We start from the raw sequence: 19,560 nt of genomic DNA on the forward strand, positions 1-19,560 counted from the left end.
CCCCCTCAACCGGTGTGTTTGGTGGGAGGACAGCAGCAGTGTTTTCTATTCACCCAAAGGCCACTGTAGAGGCAATGAAGCACGTGAACGTAAGCGGGTACTCGCTTGGTGCTAAATAAGGATCAGGCAGACTCAGTAATGGAGAATAAGAAGGTGAGGTTTATTGCCAGGCAATAAGGACCCAGTTTGGAATCTCTTCCAAAAGGAACTGGGACCCCGATTGACAGAAATCCAGAGGTCTTTATACCTGAGCAAATCACAGCAAATCATAGATCATGAGACAACCATGAGGGATTCACGATATTGTCAGCAAGAATCAGCCAATTAGCAAGCTTCTTGCCATGCTTCCAGCTCCTGGTCAAGCACGGAGTTCTAGTTCTGCTTTCCGATGCTTGCAGTGACGCTTTGTCTAACCTCTCCCCTAGTTATAGCAGGACAGGGAGTTTGGAGATTTTGTGGTTTTGCTCTTCCTGTTCTGTGGATTAATTTAGCCTGTATCTGAGGGGATTTTGTACCAGTATCTCTGATTCACGTCTTCCCCTTGTCCAGGGTACACGGATGTTTGTAGGGGAAAGGTCGGCTCCTAATTTTGCTGTTCCAAGCAGTTTGCAGTTAGCTAAGGCACAGCTTCCCTTTGATTCAAAATGGATTATAAAATACTGTAAGCCTTGATTATGTGTAAGCATATATGAATATATATTGAATATATTGATTACTGATAACTGATTATATGGATAGCATAGGGGTAGCCCTTCTTCCTTGCCTCAGCAGCATTAGCATTAGCAGGCCTCCTGAGGAAACGGCCAATTCATACCATGGTATGTATTCCTTGGAGGCTGGATCTGCTGCCCCTGTGCATCCTGCCGCCCGAGGCAGTCGGCTCACCTTGCCTCATGTGGGTGGGCTGGCCCTGGTAATGAGACGCACATTCCCCTCACAGAGCTACAAATTGCAGAGTGGCTTAATGATCCCTCATTCTTCACAGAGAACCCTGAAAATAGTAGCTCTGTGAGGGGAATGGGAGCCTCTCAACAACTCTCAGCACTCTTAGCAAACTTTGGTTCACTGGATTCTTTGGGGGAAGGCATGATTCTTTAGAGTGGTGTGATACTGCTTTAAATGTACAATGCAGATGGGACCTGCCTGTAAAGACTCAAGGGCAAAATCTCATCTGGTATGCCTTATACCAAGTTCATCTTGCCCTTAATTCTGTAACCCTCTAGACAGGGGCAGAGGAAGGGGGTGCGGTGAGGGTGGGTTGCCCCGGGTGTCACCACTGAGGGGGGGTGACAAAATGCCAGGTGGCATTTACTGAGGGGCCTGCAGTGTGCCTGAGCCACACGTCTCTCCTGGGAGTGATGCAGTGGCTTAGGCGCCCTCCGGCTCCGTGCTGCCCCAAACAGCCCACCCCCCCACCTGTAGGGTGGCTTACTGGGAGGAGGCAGGCAGACTGGCCCCACCCCTGGGCACAAGGCATGCGCACCACCCCAGGTGCCCGATCGGCTTGCTCTGCCGCTGCCTCTAGAGAAGCAGAAAATGAGATTTCTCTCTTGTGGTTGCAGAGTTATTTGTTTTTAGCAGTCACAGTGTACTCAGCACTGCTTGGGTGAGGCATAAATTTACATGTAACATTACCTCATGGAATACCTAAGTTTTTTTTAAAATGAGCTCGTTACCTAAGTGGTTTAAGAAAAAACAACAACAACAACAACAACAACACGTCACTTAAAGACATTTTAAGCCTCTGCCCCACTTGGCACATTTTTAGTCCTCATCCCACTATTCTTTCCATAGAGCCAAATATATTTGTGAGTGGCTTTTCCACACCTTAACTTCTTCCCCCATACAGAAGTGCGGTGAGGAAACCTAGTCAGTTTGACCAGTACGGATGTCTCTCCTTTTTCACCTGACAGCATCAATTTCACTGAAGAACACAGTGGTGTCAGTGCTAAAGAGAAGGAATGCTAAAGGAAATTTCATTTGTTTACTTATTCCATTTCTGTCGCACTCTTTATCAATTCATAATCCCAGGGTGGGTTTAACATGAAATATAACGGTAATAAAATACCACAAACAATAAAGCTTAGCAACAAAAACAACATTTTAAAACCTCTTGTTAAAAGAGCAGGCAAACTTGGCAGTGTGTGGGCAAACCCAAAAAAGATACTTGTGGGATTGTATCCGAATCTATATGGGCTGGAGAAAAGGATGGTGACATTTAAAGTGGGAAAAGAGCACTGTAAATAGCAGTATGTAATGTGCATTGAGTTAAAGAGGAGGAAGATTCCTTAATGATAATTAAAGAGCATATGTGACTTGGTGTAGATGTTGGAGAAGTAACAAGTATGTATTTCAAATAGCTATTAGTAGTGAGTATGAAGTATATGAGCAGAGTGTGTCTATAAAATGGTAGTTTGTGGTGCATTTATGTAATCCAAGTGATGCTTAGGGTTTTTTTTTTTTTAGATTATCAAAGGATGCACATTTGAATCCCCACAAGGATTCATCATATGGATGCTCTCTGTATTCATCCCTAAATGAGCTAGTGGTGTTTTCTGTTCACAGCTACCTCATGCAACTGTTTGGCGGTAGTAATGCTTCCTATGCAATTAGTCTTCATGAGTTCTGGTGAACACAGTGACAATCCCTCTTGCTAGATCAGGATGAATGCATGTTTCTTATGGTCATAAGCTGTGGGAGCCAAAATATGATTGTTATTCCATAAACATCTAACTGTACAGGTTTCAGGTCAGGTTTATTAGTTCTGCCTCAAAAACCTAGAGACAATACAATAACAATAAAGGGATTAACATTTTAATGAGCCACAGCAAATGCTCATAAATGGAATTTTTTGGCATTGGATGAACCAATGAAAATTTATTTTGGCAAGGTATTTAAGACAAAACTGAGTACATTACAGCAATGTAAGGAAATTCCTCAGCATGTTGCACTGCAGTTATCATGCTGCACAGCGAAGTCTGTGATCAAAATTAGCAAGCACCTATTAACAGCTTCAGCGTTTAAAACACAGCATCATACAAGGCAACTTGTGTAATTTTTAAAAAGAAAAGTACAATGATTTGATTGATCTGCACTCACAGTGCAGAAATAAATGAGTCCTCAGGTCATTTAATGAACTAGTGTGAATTTTCAAATCCTTATTCATCCATGAAGCTCATAGGCAGACCTTGGGCCAGTCACTATCTTACAGCCCAGCTTACTTCACAGTCTTTTTGTGAGAATGGGGAAGAAACCCATACAAGCTATCTGAGCTCCTTGGAGGAAGGGTGAGATACAAGTGTGATTAGTTATAGAAAGCAGCCTACAGAAAAATATCAGATTTCATTCCTGGGGTTTTTTTTGCGGGGACGGGGATGGGACACATTACATTGTTGTAGAATTAAGCAATGGGTTTTGTTCTTACAAATAAAATAAATGAGGGCTGCCATTTCACAATATTGTGCTAATTTTAAAAATATTTCTTTACAATGCTTCAGTTCAAAGAGTATAACATTTTAAGGACAACCTGAGATGATACTCTTATGGTTCTCAACAATGTACACAAGTTAGAATTGGGAATCCCTATCACCTCATAAAGGGTACCTCCAGATGGCCTGTTTAATGACATTTCATACTGATTTGTTTGTGCAGAGACAAGGTGACAGCTATTTAATGAGCAATCACTTGGTTTATATCTGGGGAGGCTAGACGACATCACAGAAAAGCAGGTTTTATTTTCCTTGAATTTCCTCATTACTTTCCTTCAAGCAAAAAGTCCCATCTTCTGGGAAAGTCATGCAATAAACCATAAATTCGTAACCCAAATTTGCTGGCATATGATTGAACGCCACCCCAGAATAACAACAGTCTGGAAGCACTTAAAGTTCTTCTGATTTACTGAGGGTGAAGAAGAGACTCCAAAGATTGTGATGAGATGACAAGGAGGGACTTTGGCTTTGCAATGTCAAAAGGATAGGCTGCTTTCAAGGAAATTGGATGGATTTCGAATGTTTCCTTGCAGTGAGTAGACACCAAAGGAATTGTGCAGGTGTTGTGGTGTAGGAGTGAGGGAAGAGGAGCAACTTGGCTGCATGGGGAATATGGTGGAGCTGGTAGCGCCAAGCCAGGTGGACGGAGACCCACGAAATATTTGCTGTCTCTCCTAAAGGGTGGGAAATAGCAGTTATTCATTTGCACATATGGAATCATTTCAGTGTATGCATACTTAAAACTGTCTGTTTACTGACAGCGAGAATTACTTTAAAATGCTCAGTTAGCCTGACTACTAAGGACATTTTGAATGAAAATAATTCTTCTCGCTAGAATGATTTCCCTTCTACTACAATACATTTCCTTTCATTGTCTTTTTTCCAAGTCTCTGCTGAAAAGATTGAACCCATCTGTTCTATTACTGTTGTCTCATCTTTCCTTAGCAAGATATTATTTATCACAAAACGAGTTACAGTGTGACAAAGAGTTTGTCAAAATTCAATGATGAGTCCTAATCGATAGCGCAGCCTTCATATCTCAGAGTAGGGGGAGGAACTCTCCCCTGTGACAAACCAATAATGAAACATTAAAAACTATCCCCTGTTTAGATTCCCTGAGTAATTCCACCGAATTTTCTGCAATCACCCCCCCCCCCTTTTAAGCACACTTTTATTCTGTTTTCTTTCTTTCGTGGCTCTCAGGGCAGTGTAGATGGGGGCCCTTACTGGTCCCTCCATGCAAGTACTGTGACCAGATCCAAAACTGCTTGTCATCATGAAAGTTGCTTTGTTGTAGGACTTGTTTAAAATGTGGTCTTGAGGTATAAATTGTAGGGAAATAACTACATAACCATGAGCACAACCATGAACCCCAGATCTGCTAGGCATGAGGATTGGGTGGATAGCCCCTTCACTGATGATGTGATTTTTTTGTGGCGGCGTAAATGCATGTTGTGGCAAGTTTCCCACCCATTACATCTATGGAAAGCTACAATGGCATAGATCTTGCGGTGTTTTTGCTGGTGCTAGCCACGGTTTGGCTTGGGAATGGGGTGTTCTGGAAGCAGACGCAGCCTTGGATTTGCTGGATCCAAAGCCTCTTCATTCCTCCAATGGGCCCCCGTATTGGGTTCCTTACCGACTCTAGCCTGAGGCTAGCACAGATGCTCCCCCATTTCCTCTCTCTCAACGGTGAGAGAAAGTTGAAAAACAGTGGTACCTCGGGTTACAGACGCTTCAGGTTACAGATTCCGCTAACCCAGAAATAGTACCTCGGGTTAAGAACTTTGCTTCAGGATGACAGAAATCGCGAGGTGGCGGCGTGGTGGCAGTGGGAGGCCCCATTAGCTAAAGTGGTACCTCAGGTTAAGAACAGTCTCAGGTTAAGAATGGACCTCCAGAACGAATTAAGTTACCAAGGTACCACTGTATGGGCAAGAAACACCCAAGCCATCCACCATGGTTGGTGTAAGACAGCAGAGCTTTGGGTCATCTGCTACTTCACCAGCCCACTTAAGTTTGCTTTGCACATCATTTAAATTTCTTCTGGGGGCAACCCAAACTTGAAATAAACATTAGGCCTGAGGCCTTATTCAGCTCAGTATAATCTCTGGCATGCTATTTTGCTAAATTGTGTTTTCAGGCAGCAAAATGTCTTGGGCTGGCCCTGGTTATGGTAGTTTAAAAAGTTTTGGGATGAAAAATTCTAGGACCTTGTCTAGAGCTCAAGACTTGTTGGCACCTGAGGCGAACCACAAAATGGCACTCCCTCTCCCACCAGGGAAGAAGGGGTAAATGAATAGCTACATCAGGAACAAGTGGTGGGGGGATAAAGATCTACATTGGGAACAAGAGTGGGAGGGGACTCACAGTACCTCCTATTGGCCAAGAGGCCACTGTAGAGGTGGAACTGTGGGGGCAGGGAGAGGTCTGATCACCAAGGAGTGCACTGCAGCTATTGTTGCCACTACGGCAGCAGCAGTGCATTCATTGGTGGCTAGATCTGCTGCCTCTGTAGAGCCTGTTGCCTGAGGAGGTCTCCTCACCTTGCCTCATGGGTGAGCCAACCCTGCCTCAGCCCAAATGTATTGGTCCCCATGACTTTAAAAAGCCTTTTCATTTGTTTCATTCATTTTTTGTTTTAAATGATATTTATTAAAAGTTTAACAATTACAAAAAAGAGGGGGGAAAGACAATAAAGAGTTACAATACATAAAAAAAATAAAAAGCAGAATAAAAAACAATACAGCACAGCAATAAAAAAGAAACAAAACAGACAAAACAAAACCATTTAAAAACCAAAAACATTTAAAAACACATCCAGTATTTCCATGTCTTTGTCTTTCATTTACTTGTTTCATCGACCTCCTCACACCTCCCTTTTTTGTATTCTAATTCAATTTAGCTATTTCAGCAAATCCTTTCCATCTTTCTCAATTTTTGTTCTATAAATTACCTTAACCCAATCTGACCTTAGATTTTACACTTTGGCCCATTAACAATCCATTACCTTATCTTACCATATAAAGCCCTAAAGCTTAAAACTTATTTATACATAATTCCTTAAAGCATTTCTACTAAAGCCAAATAGTTTCATTCCAACATTTTTTCTAACACTCATTAATTTTACAATAATTCTCTAAATGAATTTTTAAACTTTCTTCCAATCTTCATCCATCGTCTCTTCTTCCTGGTCTCGGGTTTTGTCAGTCCTTTCTATCCCTTCCATCTAGTCCATCAACCTGGTGACCTTCTATCCGAGGCTCTTAAGTCTTTTCCATGTCCCTTCTGCAGGTCTTCTTCATGTTTATACCTGCACTTTACTTTGTCTTCTGCTGATCTTATTCTTAATTTCCTTCCTTTCTCAGCGAGGGGTAGATCTCGGGGAGACTCCAAATTGACAGTATCTTTATCCCTTCTCGACAGGTCAGCCCATTCTCCATAGTCAGCACTGAAATCCAAAAGACATTTGAAGGCATGTTTCAAAGTCCCTCCAAGATTAAGGGCCCCCACAACTCCAAACTCCCCCTGGCCCAAAACCAAATCCCAAAAGTCAAAACATCCCTGCATAGGGGGATCTATCCGACTTCCCATCTCCAAACCAAACAGTACTCCATCTCTCCAAATCTGACTTTCTCCAGATTCAGTCGTCAAAAACAACAGCTTATGTTCCTGCAGGGCCGCGACTCTCTCCATTTCTATTACTTGAGGTTCAGCAACAACCTCCTCCTTTGTCTCCTGCACAACTTGCCCTGTCAAAACAAATTCCTGGGTTGGTTCCTGAGTGATTTCTATATGAGTATTCACTGTTTGTCCAAAATTGCTAACTGCAACAGTCATCAAATCCACCTTCTCATGTAGCTGTTCCAGTAAAGCGCTTGTCTTGCAAAAAGCAAGCACTAAAACTTCTTCTGGGCACATTCTTATTCAAGGTCAAGTCTGGTTCCCACGATCTTTAATCTCTACAGCTGTAGAATTCCCCAGATAGACTCCGGCAACAGTTTCACAAGCTCCCTCTAAAGGAAACAATTTCTGTTTGTATCCGTCTTTTTAAAAGCAGATCCAGCAACAAAATTCCTTTCGTTTTTCAGATATTTTGGTCCTTTTAAGTGCAAAAGGAAACATTGGAATCAATATGTTTCTCTTTTTTAACTATCTGTCAAAAAGAAACGTATTCACAATGAACTTCCTCAAAGCATCTGTCTCTGACACCCGTTCCCAGCTTCAAGACGGTGGAAATTTATCTTTCTTTACTCTCTCTCCTGCAGGTTTAAACAGTCTAATTCCACGTCCACAGGCTTCTCCCGCCTGTGGTTCTTGATGGGTCTCCGCCTCGCCGTGGCGGTCTAGACCCTAATTTCCATGAAGTGGATTCCTCCCAATCAGAGGAAATCCGCCATTGCCGGAAGGGCTAACCCGGAAGTTTCATTCGTTTCATTCAATTGTTCTTTAGTTTTAGATGGCACCCATATTGATTCATTTATGGGTTGACATTCTTCAAAAAAAATATGATTCAAGAACAAGATCAATTGAGGGTAAAACATTTCTACGCAAACCATTGATTTGAGGCATATTTTGCCTGCGTGTTGTCTTTCCTACATTATTATCCTGATAGAGATTCATTAGTTTCTACTTTTCCTGCTCTGTTAATTTCCAGCTCTCAGACTGTCTCTACAGATTCCCAGCATGCAAAAATAAGCAAGCAAATCTTTCTTGAATGCAAAAAACCCCTATTTTATATGAGCCATTTCAGCAATTTGTAAGGACCCTGGGCTTCCTTACCCAAAGGCACAACTTAAACGAAAGCCTTCAAGGTTAACGGTGTGGGTGGTTTTCTTAAGTTCAGTGGGATTTACTCTCAGTATCTTTGCACAGGACTGCAGCCTATGTCAACGCTGAAGTAAGTCTCATGAAAGAATATAGAAATGCAGCCTAGAGTATTTGGGCCCTACTGGCATGGTGTATCCAGAAAACATTAGAGGGCATAACCTGGGGAAGGCAGGGATGTTTCTTTGTGGTGGGGCCAGACTGGGGCCTCCAAGTAAGGCAGCTTAGCAGGACTGGGAATGTAGAGAAAGTTCCTTCATGCTGTTCTCATTGTTGATTGGGATCTGAAGCCAACACAGCACAGGAAGTCTGTGGGCTTTGTGGGTTATGTCATCTGCCAATCTGCAAACCAATGGGCAAAATTAGCAGCCATCATTTGCAATATCTTTGTAATTTGGAGGGTGTGATTTTTTTTTTTTTTTTGCTATATAACGTGATGGAAAGAAATAGAGAGAGCTCTGTTTTCTAGAAGTTAGGTGTGAGCAGAGGATGGTGAGCAACAGTGTTTTGTAGATAGCGGGAACAGTTATCCTACATGGTAGGGATAGCGTTGATTAGAAGAGGGATCGTTTCTCGGAAAGCATCAAATAGAGAGCTGGAAAGCTGATTTCAAGACGGAGGTGCTGGCCTTCTACTTAACATGCTAGTTTTATTTATGAAGATGTTTTTGAAAGCAGGAACATACGATCATGTGAGCTGCTACCCACAGTTCTGAACTGTGGCATGGTAGGTTCTGAAATTCAGGCTTATAACCTCCATAAGGACTAGGCCTGTGTGCCTCAGCTCAACCATTAACTCACCACCCATGTTGGCCTGTAACAGTAAGCCAAGAAGTTTGGCTTAACAAACCGCACGGTGCATGAACTCCTCACTTTGCTTCTCTTTTGGTGCAGGCAGGCAAAGCAGGAAGAGGATAGCTTAGCATTACATCTGAGCCTGAGGTTGTGGTTTTCTTTGTCCTAATAAGCCAGGATGCATAAGCCAACAAGAATGGTTTTAGACCAGCAAGCAGATCTGGCTTGGTTTACAAAGCCATTTTTCTTGGATTATGATTACATGTAAACACAGCCACTTAATGGCCTTTTATGTGAGCCCCTATATTTGCCTGACCCTCCAACTGCTGATCTGTATTACTAGTTGGTTGTTTTATTTATGAATGAAATAAAGCGAAGTATTTTGGGCACCCCACCCCAATACATTGTTATTCAATGTTATTTTTATTATTAATTAAATTTGTATACCGCCTTTCATCCGAAGATCACAGCAGTAGAATAAATGAATAATATTGTGTCCTCCCTCAGAGTTGCTGAGTTCACTTTGGGCTGTTTTTTCTTTTCTTTTTTAAGGAGACTGCGGGAAGCCATTTGTGCAAAATACGAATGCATATAAATTCATCGCTCCACGCTGCAGTCACATTGGCTCAAATCCTTGTCACTCCATCATAGTTCCTGGAAGCAAGGCTGTCTCTTCTGGTTCTGTGCACTGCACCTCCCACCGGTATAGCTTTATCCTGGATTCAGGAATGCTTCTGTGACCCACAGGGAGCTTCCGTTTCCTTCTGGTGTGCTCCCTCAACAAACCAGCTATCCATTCTCTCCGATCAGATGAGGTATGCTCTACGTTGGGAAAGTCAATGGGCCTCTTAGTGCCCATCTCTGTGTAGAGCAGAGGTTTTGACCAGATGATGACCTGCAGGCTTTTTAGTACTTTGATTATGACCTACGTTTGACTAGGACTATGATTCAGCAGTGACCTCACTGCTCAATATAGATCATTTATATTTTATGCTTCCAAAGTTTAATGTTTTTGCTACTTAGGTAAGCACTGCAGGATGGACTAATATTTTCTATTAATGGAAATGATGCTTGTTGTTGCTTTTTAAAATAAAATTGAAGGAAGCTGAAACAGACTTGATTGATTAGGGCTATTTATGAAAGGTATGGCAGGGGAGACTTTGCCGCAGGTTAGCTACTTTGCATGGGGTTGTGGATGTGAAGGTTAGCAAATAAAGGTACATTTTCAGCATTACCTGGATGGGGAAATGCAGCAGAAATTGCAATTGCTGGGGAACAAGCCTGAGATCTTCTGAATGCAAAGCAGGCACTCTATACCAGTGAGCTACAACCCTTCCCAAACTTCTGTGGTAAACAACAGCTAGCCTCTCAGGATGGAGTTGTGGTTCAGGATGAGTTGTCAGTCCTATGTAGAGCCAGAAGAGAATTTGGTGGATCAATGCAGAGCCTAGAACAGTCTGCGGATGTAGGCTGGAGATCCAGAAATGGAGTCAGTAACAAACTTCATTATTTGTTAGGGCAGCTTTGAGGTTTATTGGCTTCTCAGACTGCTTGAGCTTGGTTTAACTGGTCAGACAAATATATCATGGGCAGCTGTACAGTCACCTACCATGCCTCAGTTGCTCAAGCAATGCAGGCATTACTACATGATGAAATAGGCTGAGAATTGACCAACCATGAGAGCCTTTGGATCTGATTAAATGGCACATAAACATGATAGACTGAAGGCCTAGAGGATGATATTAGCAGATACATGGCTGTGATCATTGCAGAAAATGTCTGCACTGCATTCAGATAGTCTGTGATTAGATTTTCTGTTATTCTCCATTTGGTTTTTTAATGTGTCGTGAATGAAGTCCTCATTTTCTACTAATTTTGTGGTGGGTGGGTGTTTCAGTTGTTTATTTAAAGCATTTTCACCCTGCTCTTTTCCCAAAGAGCTTGCAAAAACCTGTAAAGAGACAGTTCTTGCCTTCAGACTTGCAATGTGAAACACACAACACACATGGGTGGGAAGGAGGGAAGTAGTGCTAAAGTAATCAAAAGGCTCATAAACCCTGATCAATCAATAGGTACACTAGGTGTTCCTTGAATAAGCGAAAGTCATTCTAGTCTTTAGATATTTCAAGGAGGGCAAAGTTGCCACCGCCTTGGCTGATGAAAACAGCATAACAGAGAGTTGGGGTTGGGGGCAGACTATATGTTGCATACAAAGGAAGCCACAATGGCTGTTCTAAATAAAAAATAAAATCAGCTTTAGGAGAGGTGATTTTGTTCAGAAATCTACCCCATTTGCTTTTCCCCAGATGGGATTCCAGACATGTGCTTGCATGAGGAATCACAGAAGCAGCAAATTGCCTACAGCCATAAAGACACCTAGCACAACCTCCTTCATTTATTCCAAGCAGAGAAGACTTGGCCAACACAGCAAGTGAAGGAATCACTCTACAACACAGGACCGATGGCAAAATGAAAGTGAAACCAAAAAGGAAACATTCCAAGGCATACACAGAGAAGGGAGTGATCACAACCCACAGTGTAACAAGGCACAGCAAATGTTCCATTTGTTTTTAAGCAATCAATAACTCCTGGTAGCTTGGTTTTATTGGAAGAAGAGATAGCTGCTTGGTTATGAGAAAAGACTGTTCTACATTTTGTAATCACTGACTCAGGCACAGCAGCATCACCTGCTATTGCTCATCTGGCACATGGTGTACCCTGTGTGCAATTCCAATGCAGCACTCGAGAACAGTTTCCAATAGCTCTGAAAATTGGATAGACTTGTGATCCAAAAGCAAGAGGAGCTGCTGACAAACAGTGACAGTAAAGTTACTGATGTCATCATTAGGTTTGTTTTGCATCAGCAGTCAGGCCAGCCAGAGAAGTATTTTCCAAACTTGTCATACTTCCTCACCACAAGGCAAGTATACTTTCTTCTTCTTCTTCTTCTTCTTCTTCTTCTTCTTCTTCTTCTTCTTCTTCTTCTTCTTTATATTGCCCTTCATCAGTAGATTTCAGGGTGGTACACAGCATAAAAATACAGTGTGAAAGAGTAAGAATTCCTCACGCTTTGTAAGATTTGTATGAATCACTGTGCTTCTCATGACTCCAGATTGGAAGGAGACAAGTTCAGGGGAGGTGACTCTTGTAGACTCCCTTAAGGGAAAGAGCAGTTATGGCATATCTGAGGGTGGGGAATTATGGAATTGAACATGATGCAGGCATATGGCTCAATTACCCACCTTCCAGGTTCTTGGAGTGGGGTAAGGGACCTCAGAGCAGTAAATCCTGCAGAGATGCAGCTTTCAAGCTACTCTGGACCCTATAGTTCCTTATATTTATTTCTCATGACAGAGACTTTGTGAATTCCTAGACTGGATACTTGCAGATATGAACAGATTCTTACTGGTGTGTGCATTCATTTAGGGCTCCATAATACTGAGTGGTTTTAGTAACTATTCTTAGGGTTTCTCGGGAACATAAACATAACATTTGCAGTAGTAGATAGGTAGCCGTGTTGGTCTGCCATAGTCAAAATAAAAAATTCCTTCCAGTAGCACCTTAAAGACCAACTAAGTTAGTTCTTGGTATGAGCTTTCGTGTGCATGCACACTTCTTCAGATACACTGAGGTTGATGGACTTCCATTTCATGCGGCTCAATGTGGTGCCTTCCATGGTTCCAGTAGTAGATAGGTAGCCGTGTTGGTCTGCCATAGTCAAAATAAAAAATTCCTTCCAGTAGCACCTTAAAGACCAACTAAGTTAGTTCTTGGTATGAGCTTTCGTGTGCATGCACACTTCTTCAGATACACATTGTGTGTATCTGAAGAAGTGTGCATGCACACGAAAGCTCATAACATTTGCAGAGTATCTAAGTAATGCTTCCTGGGCAAGAATGCATAATGTTATCTGAAACTTCCAGAAGCCGAAAAGCATTCCTATGGATTGATCTTCACCCAAGCGAGTAGTGCCATTTCCCTTGCTACCCAGCAGCTAAGCTGGGTTTGCTGCTGCATATGCACTCATCTCTGATGAGTGTGCCTGTATGATGTAGGTGTTTTCAAACACCAATTTTCAAATTTTTATTCTTAAGGCTTGTGAAAATCCCCAGTACACTTAACTTGAGAGTAAGCCCTGTCAACTTCTTTCAACATATTCCAAAAAAGGGACAGGTCCCAGTGTGGAAAGTTCACCCAACTTTTCTCCCCTGAAAAAGAAATTGTACACAGAGGGAACTACAGAGATGGTGTTGGCATTATGCAACAGAAGTGGCTGAGGCACTCAAGTGCTTCCATTCCGCAATGCATGCAACGTTTGCTGGGGCTTTTAGCTGAGTATTGATGGCTTGCTGGGAAAGCTAATAGGTTGAGAAAAGTGCCCCCCCTCATTTGTGGTTCAAAAGTGGTGTTACACTAATAAGCAGCAGTTGCGGGCATACATTCTAGGCTACTTTGGGCATCTGCCAGGTAGCTTGCCTACTCTTAAGCATCCTCTCACCATCAGACAAAAATATCTGTTTCCCCAGCAATTAATTATTCAGCATGTTTAATGTATCCAGGGCGGGGCAAGTTACTATTCTGAAATCGGTACCTTCGTATTAAGATGTAGTTACAGAGGACAGGCTGCTGTTGCTCTATCACCTCTCTTCCCCGCCCCCCTACCCTGCTCCAGATCTTTTGGTAACTCCTTTCTGCATGTTTGTTTGGGTGTCCTCCCGGTTCAACCCCATCCCTACTTTTTGCCTCGATTTTGCAGGCCCAACCTTCCGCACCCAGCTCTGGGCTTGTCCCAACCCCTCCGGCCATTTTTCAAGAGCCAAGCCTTCCACTCTGCTTTTGCTATCTTGCAACCAAGCCCGGCGAAGGGAGCAGATGACGGCGTCCCCGGCCTCTGCGCCTGGAAGCTGTATGGATGCAGCCCCATCTCCCAACTGCTGGGTGCTTTCGTTTTTAAAACGTTGCGCAAATTATGCAAGGACCAGTTGCGTTTCCAAATGCTGGTCTTTTGCATTAGGCGCCCTCCCAAACTTCCTACACCTGGAGTTTGCAGCAGCAGCACCTGTAGCAAAGCCGTCCTGAGCTTCCCCTTGACTCTGCCCTCCTTTCTTAAGATTTGATCCCTCCCCCCGTTTTTCTTTTTCGGCCCCCTTCGGTGGGTCCCTTCCTGCCTCTGCAGCCAGGCGCCCTGCCCCCTGATCAGTTTCACACTCCTCCCCCCCCCCCGCTGCTGCAATTTGTTCATTAACTTGGGGTGGGGGGAGAAAGAGAGCGGCTTGTCCATTTGCTGCCTGGACCGAGCCATCCGCGCAGCAGCTCCACCGCGAGGAGGGGGAACAGCCCTGCTCGCTCGCTCGCTCTGTGCCTGCCTGCCAGCAGCCTCATTAGGCGCACGGCAGCTCCGCCGCAAGGACCCCGGCAAGTTCCCAGCTGGCCCAGACCACCCCAGGCGGCAGCCAGCAGCACCACCGCCCCTCGCTCAGCACAAAAGCCGAGCTGCTCTTAGATCTTGCGGAGCAGAGCGACTGAACTCCTTCCATTCCCGGCTGGAGGGAGGCGTCGGAGCGGCATCCTTTCCCCCTTCGCCTGGGAGGGGGCGCTGCAAAGTGCACTTGGAGAAGATCAATGCAGCCGTGCAGTTCCTGAGAGCGCCAGCCGCTTTGGAAGCGAACGGAGCAGATCTTAATTTCCACTTTTTCCCCCACCACGGTCTGAACCCGCTCAGATCTCTCTCCCCCCTCATCCTCTGTTCCAGATTCAATGAAGAAGCACCCCGTAGACTCCGATGGGCGGCTAAAGACCAACGGGAGTTGAGCCAGTGCTGCCTAGGCAGGTGGGCTGAATCCGCCTCGTCCGTGCGTGCTTCTGGGTCTCTACCTCTCTTTCGATTTCTGGGGAGAGTAGAGACCTGGGAGGCGCCCCAAGCGCGGCTCTTCGCCGGCAGGAGCAGACGGGACCCCCCCCCTTCCAGTCGAGCCCTTGGTCTTGTTGGCGTTTGGCAGCCGCAAGTGAGAAGAGGGGGATCTGGAGACCCTTCGGAGGATGGGGCGACCTGACTGAGGAGCGGACTGTCGTCTCCCCACCCAAGACCCAAGCGCCTGCTTTGGAGGGAGCGCGGAGAACTATCTTATCTCGTGCACGTTTGAACTCCAGAGAGCCTTGCCAAGACTTCTTCCCTGCCGTCGAAGAAGTTCGGAGAGGCGATGGGATTATTGCGAGGGGGAAAGATGCCTTTAGCCCGTTGGGCGTTAAGTGTCGTCGTCCTATGCGAGGGTAAGTAGATCTGATGGGGAAACCCTCTTCGCACTGGGTTAGGGCACGATTCAGCCAAAGTTAACGCGTTACGGTAATTGAATATACTCTCAGTGAGATGCGTTTCCTTGTAAACGTACAGCTGCCTCCTCGCTCGTTCCGTGGATTTCTGTGCAGAGCGTTGAGCACCTGCTCGGCTTTACTCTGCTGAGATCCGTGGGTGTGTTGCAGCCCCGTTTTACGCATGTTTACTCGTGTCTAAGGAAGCCAATCTAAGAAGTACACTTGCTCGGGAGTAAGCCCCATTGAACTAAGTGCTGCTTCCGAAGAAACATAGGATTGAGTTGTGTGTCCCAGGGAGTTCAGTGGGGCTTACTCCTGACTGAGTAGGCATAGGACTGCAGACGTCGTGTGTGTTTATTTGGAAATAAGGCTCTCTGTATTGGGGAAGGGGGCTTATGTCTTAGGAAATGTGTTTCGGATTACCGTCTTAAAATGCTTAACTTTTACTCGGATCACCCTTCCTGGTGATGACAGACTGTGCTCCGAAACGACCCCACCCCTTAATATGCCTGTGATTTTTAGCTCTTGATTTACTCTTTTATTTCTTTTTCTTTTTACAATCTCATCATACTTGTGTATAAACCCTGATTTCAAACAAATCAAGATGCAAAAAGGGGGAATGACTTTTTAAAAGTTTATGAAAGACCTTTAAAACAAAATCTTTCTCTCTCCCTACCATCATCAAATTAAATTGGCTTCAGGTTGATAAATGGAAGAGCCTACAAGATGAAAAGTTATTGGCTCGCCACACAGATGATGCTTCCCGCAGCTGTTTAGTTTCTAAGGCAAACAGAAAAAGCCATTATCTTCCTCCCCTCCATCTGGCCGTGTTTGCCAAAGCGTTTCTGATGTTTACGTGAATAAATCAAAGTTTGTGTGTTGTAAAGAAACTTGTTCGCACTCTCCCGGGGTGAGGGTCCCCTTTAAATCATTCAAAATAACAAAAGCCAAAACAAAGGAATACCTTTTTTCAGGTAAACTTCAGTGGCTGATCTAGAGGAGGATCGTTTGCTGAATGCTGGGTCGTGGTTAATAATTTTAAACCAGTTCACAGTGGTTTTAAATAGCCATCAGTTAAAAACAGTGAAAAAAGGAGGTTTTGGTTTGAGTCTTGGAAGCACTGATTGACTTACCCAAGCCTTTTCTTCTTCTGCCTTACACATTTCTTAAGAATACCCGGGGCCCCTTACCCTATTTCAGATCTTCCTTAAGTTCATCATTCAATCTAAACTTCTGTGCCTCTTCAGTTGGTATTTGTAGCTTGAAACCATAACACCAAGGTCAAAATCGATAGAATGCAAACATTTTAAAGCCCTGTTTTCTCTTTATACTCAAAAGTGTACTGAATGTTTTCAGAAATGTGTTTAATAGAGATTTTTTGCTTAGGCTATGCCTCTTTGTATTATTCTCTAGATAATGCCAGCGGCGGCAAAATAGACAGGTCCCTGCCCATAGGAGCTTACAATCTAAATATTGGTGGTATGGGTGGAAATGGAAGGAGGGGAGAGGGAAGGACAGTATATTATCATTCTCCCAAAATCCTTTCCCCCCCCCAGCAGTACAGTGTTGTTGTTTTTTGAATACACATGTTCATGTTTTGGAAACTGATGTTTCACTGTAAAATGCTTCATCATATTTATCACAAATTAATTTGGAAGCTGCTTTTAGGTCTCCTCCTTTAAACTGAATATGGTTTAGTGCAAATGCTAATCCAGAAACTGAATATGTTTCTCCCTTTAACATTAATTTGCCGCCTTCTTTACTTCTTTAATGTTTGTAACCTTTATGCTTTTATGTTCTTGGCATCTGCATACTGGATGAAGAATAGAAACACATTTTCAAAAATAGCCCATCTGCTTTAAATATCAAAGCTTCTTAGATGACAATACTGTGGAATTGACCTGAGATTAAGTCCCATTGAATTCAATGGAACTTGCTTCTTGGCAAATGTGCGCAGAATTGGGTTATTGGCTGCAGAATTGGGTTATTGGTTTTAACAAATAGAAAACCGCTAGAAGGGTTCTTTCAGAAGTAATGCTGTGAATGCTTGTGAGTCTGGATTGTGCCACTTGTGAATTGGGGTGTGTTTGTGTATGTCAGAACTTTTTTCTCTTTCAGAGCTTGTGTGTATGAGAAGCAGAAATTTAGCAGCTACCGATGTGCCCATTGCTGTATTTGTGTGCTGGGTAATGCTGCCCCCATGTAACTTAACACCTGTCTAGCAGCATGTGCCATGCTGAATGCAGATCTAGATAGAAAGGAAAAGAACACAGATTTTCTTGTGTGTGGGCTGGAATTGCAGGTGTAGGAGATCTGGCGAAAAATACCAATGGTCAATGGCGAAAACTGCAGTAAGGGAACAATGCAAGGGAAAGTTCTCCTGTTTAACCAGTATCTAAATGTGCAGGAGCTTGCAGCTCCCATTCATTTCAGTAGCTTAATTAACTACAAACCCCGAAATATGGGAGGTGGCATTGCACAGGAGAACTCCCCACGACACTGGTTTGTATAGGACCAGAGGTTGTTCTAGAGAACTGCAAGATGCAGCACACTTATATTTGAATGCTTGCCAGTTCTGAACTTCCTTTTAGTGAGCATTTGCAAATGCTGCTCAGTTTCCTCCTTCCTTACTCACCGAAGCTGATTGATCTTAAATACCAAATTCAGGTTGTGGGTCCAACAGGAGGCATGGCTGAGTCTTTTTATCTAACCGTCTTTTCTCCTCGTTATCTTAGTTGAGCTTCATGTGAACTGAAGTCTGCTAATCATTTTATTTATTGCATTGACTAAATATTTATTCTAGTCAAAAGCATCATGAATGAGTGTTAAGAGTCAATGTCAGGAGATAACATTCTAAAGTGGGGCTGAAGTCCAATTGCTGCCCCTGTCTCACATGCGAGACTCTTGCCTCCTGCCTCATGAGGCTTGAAAACAAACTTGCCACTGGAAGTGCCCCCTTCCTCAGCAAAGTAACAAAGTTAGCTTCCTTAGGTGCACATTTTCCGCTTGTGGACTTCAGTAGATGACTAATGCCATTTTAAATTTTTGAGTCAACATAGCTGCAGATGCTTATTAGGACAATGTTAATTAGGAATGCAGGGTGTCTAGCACAAAAGGTGCCTATTGTGTGGGAGAAATGAAGTCGGAAAGAGGTGTGACACCAGCTCCTATTTATGTTGCTGAAATATCCACATAGGTAACAGGAAAGTACTGTAGACTTCTGGATGAATTTTGAAGGCTGCCCACCCAGATTTATTGATCTTTGACCAATTAGGTAGGGCCAGTTCCCCTGCTACCCAGTAGCCAAGCTGCATTTGCCTCTGAGCAAGCCCCCAATCCCTGTCTCTGAGTGTGCCTGGGTGATGTAGGTGTTTTCAAAACACTGACTTGTCATATTTGGGTGAACTTAGATGTACCTCTAAAAAGTAAAAACATTACATGTGTACTGTACTTTAGGGCAGTGATTCCCAAACTCCCCTCCCCCCATGGACCGCTTGAGAATTTCTGGGGGTCTTGATAGACCCCTTAATGGTGGTTGGTTGGTTTTTTGCCTTCTGTAGCAATTGTAATGCCATGTGCTGTGCTAGGGTGTGCGTTTTTGTTTGTTTTGTTTGTTTCTTTTATTTATTATATTGTATTTTATTGTGTTGCAGTTTGGATTCAGCAAATAATAAAATACACGTATGAAAACTAATAGAAGCAGAAAAAATACAATTAAAATCAATGTGAATATTTAATGCACTGCGCCAACTGTTCCCAGCCCCTGCTCCTGCTGTTCTTCACAGGCAGACAACAATGGACCACCTGAATGAGGCATGCAGATCACTGGTGGACCGCAAAGCACAATTTGGAAACCCCTGCTTTACAGAGCATTTCCCCATATATACCTCTCCAATCAGCTGCTGAGAGAGCCAGCCCTCCTTTTACATAGGGTGAGGTGGCTGCCTTCAGACAGCTGATTTTGGGAATTGTGAACGGGCAACAAATGGACGTTAAATGTATTGTATTTTTTAATCCCAGGGAGAGCTGCTTGTAATGCTTTGTGTCTTGGGTGCTAAAATAACCTGGCCAGCCTTGATACTTAATGCACCCCGATTTGATGGTGCACGAGGCAGGGGGTTTCATTTGCTGTTCTGCCT

At 43.7% G+C, this 19,560-nt stretch overlaps 1 protein-coding gene and 1 long non-coding RNA gene across 6 annotated transcripts in view; one reads left to right on the forward strand and one right to left on the reverse strand.

The window, feature by feature from the left end:
* The window catches only part of RET (ret proto-oncogene), a 121,421-nt gene that overhangs the window by 16,949 nt on the left and 84,912 nt on the right, over positions 1-19,560 (forward strand). For 3 of the 5 annotated variants that reach the window (XM_083502404.1, XM_083502405.1, XM_083502406.1), the window contains 3 exons: positions 9,662-9,924; positions 11,416-12,029; positions 14,862-15,379. The exons of 1 other annotated variant lie outside the window; for it this stretch is intronic. In XM_083502404.1, coding sequence (XP_083358530.1) covers positions 15,372-15,379 — 8 coding nt within the window. In that variant the 5' untranslated portion in view covers positions 9,662-9,924; positions 11,416-12,029; positions 14,862-15,371. The remainder of the gene's footprint in view (positions 1-9,661; positions 9,925-11,415; positions 12,030-14,861; positions 15,380-19,560) is intronic. One more of the 5 variants, XM_083502407.1, reaches the window with a different exon arrangement.
* Positions 3,371-19,560, reverse strand: part of LOC310706650 — a 38,044-nt gene continuing 21,854 nt past the window's right edge. The window contains exon 3 of the long non-coding RNA XR_014526001.1: positions 3,371-4,162. This is a non-coding gene — a long non-coding RNA (uncharacterized lncRNA). The remainder of the gene's footprint in view (positions 4,163-19,560) is intronic.

Source organism: Podarcis liolepis, assembly GCF_965112155.1.
Source record: "Podarcis liolepis genome assembly, chromosome: 5".
NCBI lineage: Eukaryota > Metazoa > Chordata > Lepidosauria > Squamata > Lacertidae > Podarcis > Podarcis liolepis.